At 31.9% G+C, this 11596-nt stretch overlaps 2 protein-coding genes across 3 annotated transcripts; one reads left to right on the top strand and one right to left on the bottom strand.

The window, feature by feature from the left end:
• Positions 1-3300: 3300 nt before the first annotated feature.
• Positions 3301-4627, top strand: LOC21386541 (PLASMODESMATA CALLOSE-BINDING PROTEIN 5). Of its 2 annotated transcripts, none has more exons than XM_024164100.1 (3): positions 3301-3880; positions 4077-4104; positions 4292-4627. In XM_024164100.1, the coding sequence occupies exons 1-3, from the start codon at positions 3517-3519 to the stop codon at positions 4443-4445; spliced, it is 546 nt and encodes a 181-aa protein (XP_024019868.1). In that variant the 5' UTR covers positions 3301-3516; the 3' UTR covers positions 4446-4627. The 2 variants fall into 2 exon arrangements, with proteins under 2 accessions (XP_024019868.1, XP_010087308.1); XM_010089006.2 differs by having other exon boundaries at positions 4284-4627.
• A 1280-nt stretch (positions 4628-5907) lies between these two features.
• LOC21386540 (E3 ubiquitin-protein ligase ATL41) lies at positions 5908-8805 on the bottom strand. Its single transcript, XM_010089005.2, has 2 exons — positions 7790-8805; positions 5908-6126 (listed from the first exon to the last, which is right to left on the bottom strand). Exon 1 carries the CDS (start codon positions 8595-8597, stop codon positions 7821-7823), a length of 777 nt encoding a protein of 258 aa, XP_010087307.1. The 5' UTR covers positions 8598-8805; the 3' UTR covers positions 5908-6126; positions 7790-7820.
• Between the last annotated feature and the right edge of the window lie 2791 nt (positions 8806-11596).

Here is an 11596-nt window from a genome sequence, read left to right as displayed (position 1 = left end):
GCATTCTCAATCCTACTAGGAAATGTTAATTATGATTTTACTCTTAATTCTACTAACAAATTTGTGAATAGAAAAGTAAAAAGTAACAAATTGAAAAATACCCTAATTTACTTTCATGCCTCTCATATCTCCTTACTCACTTCCTCTGATATTTTTTTTTTCTTTTCTTTCTTTCTTACTAGTGCCATGGACGATTTCATATCAATCTAAATAATGAAATGAAACTCAGATTTTTTTTTTCATGCTTATAATTTGATTCTTGTGTTATGCTTATTGCTTTTCATTTTTCAATTTATATCCTAAGTTGATTTCTGTTTTTCTATAATATGTAATGCAATGCTAAATCTAATTTTATATGTTGAAAATGTAGAGTAACCATGTCTCAACTTTTAGCACGAAAGAAGATAGCGATTAAAAAAATCTAATTACTAATTAGTTATCCTAATTTAGATGATTAATTAGGTGTGATTAAAAAAATATAATTATTAATTAGTTATCATAATATTAAGATAGCTAGTATGATATACAATTTCTTTTTTTTTTTAAAGTTCAACACACAAAAATCTCCTAAAAGGGCAGGTAAGTAAATTTATAACAATTTATTCTGATTCTAGACGTAAGTAAACGCATGAATGAGATTGGGACTAATTCCGACTCTGATTCCTGGAACCTAAGTAAACAGCTTATTCTGACTTCGATTCCTGACTCGATTTCTATCCACTTTGAATCCTGTCCGCTCCGATTACGGATAAGTAGACATGCCATAAAAGTAAAACTAAGCTCACGCAACTGCATATCATATTATCATTCACATTATTCATCCCAAAGTTTGAATACCTAACAGTTAGAGACTTTCCCTGGTAATTCTTATAAATACAGACTACCGGTAGTTTTTTTCTATTTTTCAGCCGCCAGATTTGTATCAAAATCTGTTTGTTCTGCATACTTTTTATTTGATGTGATTTTGATCATATCTAACGGTTAAAAATTAGAACTATCGGTAAGACGGACTACCGGAGAAACAAAAGTAAAACTAAGCTCACGCAACTGCATACCATATTATCATTCACATTATTCATCCCAAAGTTTGAATACCTAACAGTTAGAGACTTTCCCTGGTAATTCTTATAAATACAGACTACCGGTAGTTTTTTTCTATTTTTCAGCCGCCAGATTTGTATCAAAATCTGTTTGTTCTGCATACTTTTTTATTTGATGTGATTTTGATCATATCTAACGGTTAAAAATTAGAACTATCGGTAAGACGGACTATCGGAGAAACTCCCGGTTAACAGTTAATGTTATATAATATAACAGTTTATGAGTCTGTTTGGGATAGTTTGTGCTTGTGCTTTTAAGTAGTAGAAGAAAATAAGCATAAGTTGGAGCTTTTTAATTAGTGTTTGGATAGTACTTGAAAAAGTGATTTTATATCTAAGAAGAGCTTTTAAATTTATGTGGGTAAAAATATCAAAAACACTTCTTGCTATAAAAAGTAATGTAATCAAAAGATATATATAATATATTTAATTTGTTATTTACAGATAAAAAGTTAAAAATGTAAATGAAAAATATTTTTATAAGCACTTTTCTCATAAATATCAACGATATAACTTGTTCTAAAAGTACTTAAAAAAACTAAAAACACTTTAAGGTGGGTCATCCAAACATATTTAGGCCTCGTTCGTTTCGCTGATTCGAGTTTAAAATTCGAGTTGAGATGTGATTTTATATGAGAGCTTTTTACTGTAGCAAAAAAGTTAGATGTGACTATTTATGAGAGCTTTTTACTGTAGTAAAACTCGAATTCTAAACTCGAATCAGCGAAACGAACGAGGCCTTAAATGAGCCCTATATATAGCTATTAGTAAAAGCTTTCAAACTTTTTACTGAAACTTTTTATTATCAAGAAAAAAAAAAGAAAGTGCCAGTTTCAAAGTCAGTTCAATTGGAATTCCGTCATTTAAAAAAATAAAAATCCCATACTAAAAGGAAAAGAAAAATAAAAAAGTGGACATTAGATAGTTTAAAGTATGGGTGACAATTCGTATTACGTGTCTTTTTCATGTCGTGTTTTAATCATTTTTTCTAAATTTATAGTCAACCCAAATACGACGCGTGACACGTAATTTTTTAAAAATCGTAACACGAACACGATATGACACGAAAATTATCCGTAACACGAAATTGACCCATGAGCCTGAAAGTGACACAAAAATTATATTCTTTTCTTTAATTTTTTACATATTAGAAATAATTTAAAATTCATAACACACTAAAATACAATAACATTTATGAAAATTAGCAAATAATAGTATAAGATTTTGAGTATAAATATCATGATATCACAAATTCATAATAATATCTAAAATATGTAATGAAAAATATATATATTTTTAAATTTTTTATGAATTTCACGTCGTGTTCAGATTAGGCGGGTTCATCTGAATTGACTCATGTTTTTTGTATCAATTTCTGATCGAATCAATTCTGACCAAAATATCTTTTTTCTCAATCTTAATCCGTAAAATTTATGTCGTTTTCGAATCGTATTGTCGTCTCGTAATTCATATTGCCGGTCTCAGTTAAAAGGACATGAAAGGTTGGCATCAAAAGAATCAGAGAGGTAAAGACGCAGGCAAAAACCGATGCCTATCCCAAAAAATAACAAAACAAAAGGATTTGTCTAAAAAAATGAAAAAGAAAAAAAGAAAAGAAAGGCAGTTCGGAAATTTTATTTTTAAGGGAGAAAAAAGATAATTAGATTTATTAGTTCTTATATTATGTGCATCGGATTTTGATCCATGAATTTTTAATTTTAGTGAGCTATTTTCTATTATTTTAAATTTTTAACTACTTTGTCTTTGCACACTAAAATTGACAAATAACTTATGAAATTTGTTAGAAATAATACTAAATCCATGAATTTTTTATTTTAGTGAGCTATTTTCTATTTTTTTATTTTTAACTACTTTAGCCTTTGCACATTGACAAATGACTTATGAAGTTTGTTAGAAATAATAATAACTAAAATTTTTACAAAAAAGAATAGTTACAAATCAAAAGTTTAAGAAATAATTTATCAAAATAAAAATTCAAAACTAAGGTGACATAATTCACATAATTTAGGGGCTAACATTATTAATAACCAATTTTTAGCAAAAAAAAAAAAAAACATTATTAATAACATTTAGGGGCTAACATTATTAATAACCAATTTTTAGCAAAAAAAAAAAAACATTATTAATAACAAAAAAAAAAAAGCCAGTTAACTGTATTTAAAAAAAAAAAAACCAAAAAAGGAGGGAAAGAAAATGAAAAGACACCGGAGAGCAGGCGGTTCCCAACACTTCTCTCTCTCTCGATCTCTTCAACTCCCCTGAAAACTGTAACGGTCACATTTCTCTCCATTAAAATACTCCATAACGGCTTCTTCTTCCCTTCTCTCTGAAAACCCCCCCAACAATTTCACTCCCAATTCTACCCTTCTCTCTCTCTCTCTCTCCTCTGCAAATAATGGGGAAAATCTTCGATTTCCCTCTCCTCCTCCTTCTCTTACTAACATCACTCCACTCGCTCCCGCTCTCCGGCGCGTCGCTCCACTGCCAATCGAAGGCTCAAAACGGCGTCGTTACAATGGAGCTCTGGTGCGTGGCCAAGAACAACGCCGAGGACACCGCCCTCCAGACGGCGCTGGACTGGGCCTGCGGGCCTGGAGGCGCCGACTGCGGCCCAATCCAACAAGGCGGCCCATGCTACGACGCCTCCGATGTGCAGACCACGGCCTCCTACGCCTTCAACAACTATTACCTCAAAAACGGCATGACCGACGACGCTTGCAACTTCGACAACACCGCCGCTCTCACTTCCTTAAATCCCAGTAAGTGAGAAATGAAAGATTACTTCTTAATTATAAATCTTGAAATTGGATCTCTCTCTCTCTCTCTCTCTCTCTCTCTGTAATTTTGGTGTTTAGATCTCTACTTTTTTAATTGGGGATCTGAAATTCATACTTGAACTTTACTGTCATTCTTATATAAGTTTAATCTAATTTTTTTACAATGATTTTGATTCAGGTCATGACAAGTGCAAATTCCCATCCAGGTAATTGAGGGCTGTTTCTAAATTGCATTTGTTTATTTATTTATTTATTTATTTTTTTGAGAAATTGTTTTGGGTACAAGAGATACAGAACATTGAAACTATATATTATTATTATTTGGTTGAGGTGTGATATAGCAAGGAATGATTCTGATTGTGGAAGTTGTAATGATATCACACAGCTTGGCAGTGAGCAACGGATCAAGTCTGGCGAGTCCGTCGACAGCGGTCGGATTGGGGCCCAGCGAGGACATGAACGGTTGCAGTTCAATTGCTTTCCAATGGTTTTGGCCTATTTTCAGTACCACTCTTTTCTTCTTTTTCACCAGTTACTTATAGCTTGAAATAGTACTTCTATTATTATCTCCATTAGCAAGGAAAAGAAGAAAGCAAAGGCTTTTTTTTTTCTCTCTACCTTGTTCACGTAAAACATAACTAGAGTTTAGTTATTATAGGCCAATCTTTTTGAGAGGAATTATCAATTATGATTATCAATCATGTATTTTGACTAGGTTAGTTTCAATTCCAGGGGTTATTATCTGTTTGAGCATTTTGTATTTTAGTTGTCAAAGATCAAGCAGATTAAATATTCATGGCAATATATTAATTGTTAATGGTGATTATGATTGTTCTTTTCCTTCTGTTTATAGCTGAGTTTGGTATATCAGATCTACCGATGAGTGTAACTACTGCAACATCACCTTTGATTCTTCTGTTTAACATTACTCATTTTTTTAACTCCACCGAAATGATATCTTCACATTATTATTTTACAGTTCCAATCTAACGAATCTTGGAAAAGGTTGAATTAGGCTATTAGGATTTAGAATCCCAATGCTGTGGACCATTTGCCTGTTTTCATCAGCCAAAGAAACGCCTACAATGTTCCATTCTTCTTTTTGTTTTTGTTTTTGTTTTTGTTTTGTTTGTTTGTTTTTTTTTTTTTGGGGGGTTTTGTTTCAAGCCAAGACCCCCAAAAAAAAAGAAAAAAGAGTAATGTTCCATTTCCTTTGTGTCCTTCCCCCCAAAAAGAAAAAAGAAAAAAGACTACCGAAATGATATATAATTAATGTGTTAATTGTATATTTAACATTTGACTGTAAAAAATATTCTTCAATATAATGTTATTTGTTATGCTCAATATCTCATATATTATACTTTGTGATAAATTTTTCACAAAATATAGTATATGAGAAATTTGACATTTGATTACTATTGGTTGAAATGTTTACTTTTTTTATGTAATTAATGTAATTTTTACATTTTCTAGTTTGACATTTGTTATGTAATTAATGTATATGATAAAAATAAAGGTTACTTTTACAACTTTCAAAACTTAAATATACATTAAAAAAAATAGATAGATTTCAAATAGCATTATGCATTATAGTTTTTTATGTTAAATATACAATTAACATTAACATTTACATTAGAGATGTTCTTATTTAAAACTGTAATGCTCTTTTCCTTTTCCCTAAAAGGCTAACTAAATAAAGAGTACAAGTAAATTTTGTTTAAATTAGCGTTTTAACCCAACTAAATTAATTAAAAAGTTCAAAGTGTATTTATGCAAACCAACAAAGTTAGATTATTTTAGGATAGTTTAGTTCATGAGTTCAAACAAGTGATTATTGATTCTGACTTTTAAAATTTAAATTTTTTGTGAGAAGAAAACACTGTAATAGAATCAAAATTATAGATTTGAACGTATGAAACAAAAAAAAAATCCTTAAAATAGTTTGGTAGAAGGTAAATACCAAACCATAGCTTAGGATATTGGAAAAAGAATCAAGTGACGTGGTAGCCTTGGGCTTACTCTCAAATGGTTTGGCAGAAGGTAAAATACTTTTAAAGTGGGTAATTTACCCCTTTTTTACCTTGTATATAGGTTTATCTAGAGACCAGAGAGCATACCCTTTATTTTTTTATCTCTATTTAATTCACAAATTCATACCCCATTTCTGTCAGATCTTGATTTTGATCACCAGGGCCGGTCTCTTCAGTCTTCCCCACACTTTCTTGTGCCTAAGAAAAAATGAAAAAGATAAGCGTAAAACACTATCTGAGATGAAAATGGATATCTTAAAATCATGTGATTAAAATTATTTTTAAAATTATATATTTTTTATGAGAGAAAATACTGTAACGAATCATAAACTATAATTCAAATCATGAATTGAACCTTTTTACAAAACATCCTCTTATTTTTTACTTTCAAAGTCCAAATTGCGCCCGCAAACATGTCAAGACTCGTACACAGTTCCAACTGAGGCCCATGCCGTTACGTACTTGATCAGGGGAAACGATATTAGTGTGAAATTGGTTAAAGTCATTGACTTTGCCATCTGTTCAACAACCATAATATCTGATAGTTACAAATTGACCTTTGTGGCGCAACTAGAAAATTCGAGAGAAAAGAGTCTTCGATTGAGAGTTAGTTTAGTCTAAAAGTCATATGGTAAGAAAATACAACGGTGGTTGATCCTTGTGGGCGTAAAGCAAGTCGAAATTGTTAGGTCTTAGACATTAAATTACATTTAATATCATTAATTTAGATACTTTATGTGGTCCAAAAATTTATATAGGACAATAATTATTTTTAAATCCTAGCAAATGATTAGTTTTAAAGTTTTTCACATACTTAAGATCTTTGTTGCGATATTCTCTTTGGATTTTAAAACATGACATTTCAGTCCCTAAACTTGTAAAAATTTCTAAGACCATAAAAAACTCCATTAAATTTAGACGGAAAAAGTTCTAAAAAAATTCCTAAACTTCAAATGATGTTGCGTTACCCTCTTTTCTCCTTTCCATCTAAATCATAATTAATGAAAGTGGACAAGTGTCAAGCTCTTTTGCAATTATTTTTTTTTTTACACCAAAATCTTTAAATCAACTGCCTACGGTAGTCTTAACAAGACTTCAAGAGGGCTGAATGCCCAAGTTGATGAAGATTTTGATGGATAAACTTCTCAAAATTGTGCCAAAGTATTTAACGAAAGGACGAGATATTTGTTGTAGCAGAAAACCTCAACTTTAACCACTGTCCAAAATATAGACAAAACAGACACTTTTATTTAAATCAAGAGGTGAGAGTGCAACATTTTATAAGTTTAAGGGGGTATAATATAAATTTGGGGCAGATTTTTCTTAACAGAAAAAAAAGGGTAATTCCGTTCAAATCTTTAACCATTTGGATGGAAGGAGAAAATTCAACACATTTTACAGATTAGGGCGCATCCCAATAAGTCCTAAATTCAGGGAGAAATTCTAAAATTTATTGGTAATCTTAACAAAGTTAGTCGGCAATTAGTTGGTCCACATGGGCTATATAATATCCATGTATATGTATTCTCATATTTTATATTGTTATTAGTAGACTACTAGTAGCCAAAAGGACATCGAATTCAAAAAAAAAAAAAAGTCTTCCTTCAACAAAATAAATCATGACATAATTACAGTCCAGACAACGAAATACAAAATCCGGTATACATAAACACATTAATTTCCTGAACTCTACAAGCCAAATAATTTTGTGATCAATTTATTGTTTGTCGGCGATATAGGAATGTAAGCAAAATTTCTAAGCATGTATGTATAATATCCTGTGACATGCTCTGGCCCTTATAACTCGTAACAAAATAAAATAAAATAAAGAAATTAAAACTTGTAATTAATATAAATTCACCTTTGATTATAGCTGGATTAATATTAACTAATCACCGTCTTTCTAAATCTTCGATAACATCCTGATCATCTTGTTGACCACAAGGCAGAATTCTCCTCGACGATCTGTCCCCACTAAGCATTCTCCGAAAAGAACTCAACCTGCTCGAATTATTTCTCACCACTTTACCAGAATTTATATCCGACGACGTACCTTCCATGCCCGACGACATAGAATTCAACCGCTCCAACGGCGGAGCCGACGGTGGGGTAGTAGAACTCTCCGCCGGGCCCTCGCGGGGCTCGGGATCGAGCCGCCGTGGCTCTACCTCGCTCCGGCAAATCGGGCAGGTCGACTGAGTGCTCAGCCACTTGTCGATACACTCGACGTGGAACGTGTGCTTACAGTTTGGCAGTAGCCTCGCCATGTCTCCGACGTCCAAGGCGTTTAGACAGACGGCGCACTCAACCGACGGCGACGACGTTGCGTTGGGACGGAAGGCGAAGACGGGCAAGGATGCGATGAGCGAGGGGTCGAGGCCGGTCTTGGGGGGCTGATGAGTATCGGCGGAGCGGGCGTGGGCCACGGTTAGGCCGAGACTGTGGATGGCGGCTCGGCGGCGGCGGGCCTGGTGGCGGAGGACGCGACGGGCGTAGATGTGGAGGGCGAGGACGAGGAGGATGACGACGGAGAGGGAGACTATGGCGACGACCATGATCTTGCTGTTCAAGTCGTAGCTGTCATTATTCTTGTGGGGGAAATAAAAGGATGGTCCATCGCCATCGTCGTCTTGTTTTAAGCTCACCGGCTTTTCGACCATGGAGGACATTTTGCCGGCAGCGGCAGTGGTGGCCGCGGTGGTTTTTTTCTTTTTTTTTTTTTTTTGGTGGAATCAGGGATGGGGAACTGGATTTATATTGTGGAATATGACAAGGGGTGTGTGAACTTGTTGGCTTGTGGTACTATTATATGTGGTTTGTTGTGTGATATGTGTTTAGTTAATTTGGTTTATTAGGCTTTAATTTCTTTGTGTGTAGTGTGTACGTTATGACTAATTTTAGCTAGTTTTGTTTTGTTTTGTTTTTTTTTTTTTGGGGGGGGATTTATATGAAATGAGGTTGAGAAGAAGAAAGGGACTAATTTGAGTGCTCCTATTTTCAAGAGGGTTGACTGTGGAATGCCTGACTTGCTTAAATATTCTTTCACATGACGTGATCTTTTTTCCTTTCTTTGATTTTTAGTTCAATCGGAAACTTCTCCTTCATTATCTTCTAAAGTTGGTATTTCAATTGTTTATGTCATTCTTTAATTTCTCCGCGTATTTCCTTCTTTTCCCTCGTTCTTAACTCTACTTTTCTTAGTTTTTTTGGGGCATTTTCTTAGTTTACTCCTCTACGTTTTCTTGTTTGTTTTAGAGAGATATATATACTTTGACCATCTCAAATATAAATGGTAAAATCAAAGTTATATTTAGCATAAAAAATACATAAATAAATACTAATATATTATCTCTAATGTGTAACGCTAATATTTAGATTTTTAAGAAAAAAATATGGTCTTAAATTTATAAAAAGAAGAGTTTTTAAATTTTAAAATGAAAAAATAATATATAAATTATTAGTTAAAAGTTCAACATAATTTAGCACCAATTATAACATGTGCCAAATTTAACAATAAATATACCAGTGGATAACTTTTTTTATTTAACTGCTAAATTTCAATATTGGCATAAGAATTGTAATTCGATTAGAAATGCTCTTAGCTTTGCTTATTATAACAAAACTAGAAAAAGTGCTTTAATTTCATTATATTCCCTATCGTGTTAAAAACATATTCCCTATCGTGTATGTTTTTAACATTAACTGACATAAATCAAATAAAATGAAAAAGTATACAATTATAGAACCTTATACAAATTTAACTGATTAAAACATAACCCGATCAGTATTCTTTTTTTACGTCCCTACCATAAAATTCTTTACTAAAAAAAACAAATCTTTTTTTTTTAAGGGAAAGACAAACTCAATAGGTGAAATCATTTAACTAATGAACTAGTAGCCTCCCTTTTGACTTGTTTATCATAATTGCAATCGGTGAGCGACAATTTCTTTTTATTTAATTAAATTTTATTTATTATAATTAGTTTTTGTTATAATGTGCACTGAACGAAGATACACATATATGTAGGGCTAATAATATGGGCCACGATTCGAAAATAACACAAATTTCGTGAGTTAAGGTTGAGAAAAAAAGATTCAGGTCAGAATTGGATCAACCTGAAATTGACATGAAAAACACTGGTCAATTTCAAGTTAGACCCACCTAACCCGAATACGACACGAAACTCGTAGAAAACTAAAAAATACATATATTTTTCATTACATATTTTTGATTTTATTATGAATTTGTGATATCATGATAGTTATACTCAAAATCTTATACTATTATTTGCTTAATTTCAATGGATGTTATTGTATTTTAGTGTGTTATGAATTTTAAGTTATTTTTAATATGTAAAAAACTAAATAAAAGTATACAATTTTCGTGTCAATTTCGGGTTCACGGGTCAATTTCGTGTCACGGGTCATTTTCGTGTCGTGTCGTGTTCGTATTGCGATTTTTAAAAAATTTCATATCACGGGTCGTATTCGGGTCGACTATAAATTTAGAAAGAAACGATCAAAACACGATATGAATACGACATGTGACACGAATTGCCAATTATATGTATTGATTTTAAGGGTGGATGAAGATATGTTTGATTCACATGGTTACGTCGCCAAAAAAAAAAAAAGGGTTGATCAAACTGCTCACGGGTCGGAAAGGTAGCTAGTAGAGAAGGTGCGAAAAAGTCCAAGAAAAGTAGAATAAATTTAGTAGGAATCATAAAGAAAGCTAATCACATGACAAAGAATTACCTACTCATGTGAGACTATATATAAGCATGTTTTCCATCGTATTTTATATATTGATTTCATTATTTTTTTCCTGCTGGGACCCTTTTAACTGATCTTTTTTTTTTTTTTTTTTTGAATGGTAATCTTTTTTCTTATGTAATCATCTTTTTTATGTAAGACTGGTGGCCTACCACTGTGAAACAAATGAAAACAAATCAAGGTTTGTTAAGAATGACACTACGGCGCCCGCATTATAAGAAAAATATAGTACATGAGTCTAATGAGAAACAACCATAATCAATTAATATTTATTTACTCTAATGACATTATAACCCAAATATTAGAAATTGACAAACCTTTTAAGAAATGATTATTTTTTTTTATGGAAAAGACAAATTAATTTCTCGTATCTCTTGTTTATCCCGAAAACACAAATATTACCTCCCCTCTCAAAACTGCTTATTAAATAATCAATTAATATTAACTTGACTTTGCTATGATCATTAGGTTTAATCTCCGAAAGCTGACAATTTTGCAACGATATGAATGACCTCAATTTCATAAAGTTTTTTTTTTTTTTTTACATCATACTAAAATTATTTATCTATAGAAAATTATTTCATTGATTCAATAAAGACCCACATTAATAATATATATTACAACATTAATAAGCTTTACTTCACTTTTTCTCCTCTCTTTCTCAAAGTACAATTAGAAGAAAAGGGAGACCACATCACATTATTAAAAATATTTTAGGGCGGATTATTTCTCTCATAAGTCCTAAGGAGATATCGGTAAATAAAAGAGGGAAAATAAAAAGGACTATATATATATATATATATATATTCTCATATGAGTAATGTTGGAGACACTAATTCAAATTCTAATTTTTGTACATCAATTTACGTAATAATGAGTTGTCATTTTTTTT

The sequence above is a fragment of the Morus notabilis genome, unplaced genomic scaffold (genome assembly GCF_000414095.1).
Source record: "Morus notabilis unplaced genomic scaffold, ASM41409v2 Scaffold33, whole genome shotgun sequence".
NCBI lineage: Eukaryota > Viridiplantae > Streptophyta > Magnoliopsida > Rosales > Moraceae > Morus > Morus notabilis.
Note: the sequence above shows the minus strand (reverse complement) of the source record. Positions and strands in the feature narration are given on the sequence as shown.

Bases quoted from the DNA above. Each gene is read 5' to 3' on its own strand.
- LOC21386541 (XM_010089006.2), top strand. From the start codon at position 3,517: ATGGGGAAAATCTTCGATTTCCCTCTCCTCCTCCTTCTCTTACTAACA. The intron at 3,881-4,076 runs GTAAGTGAGAAA...ATTTTGATTCAG, and splicing joins TCTCACTTCCTTAAATCCCA to GTCATGACAAGTGCAAATTC. The intron at 4,105-4,283 runs GTAATTGAGGGC...GATATCACACAG, and splicing joins AAGTGCAAATTCCCATCCAG to CTTGGCAGTGAGCAACGGAT.
- LOC21386540 (XM_010089005.2), bottom strand. From the start codon at position 8,597: ATGTCCTCCATGGTCGAAAAGCCGGTGAGCTTAAAACAAGACGACGAT.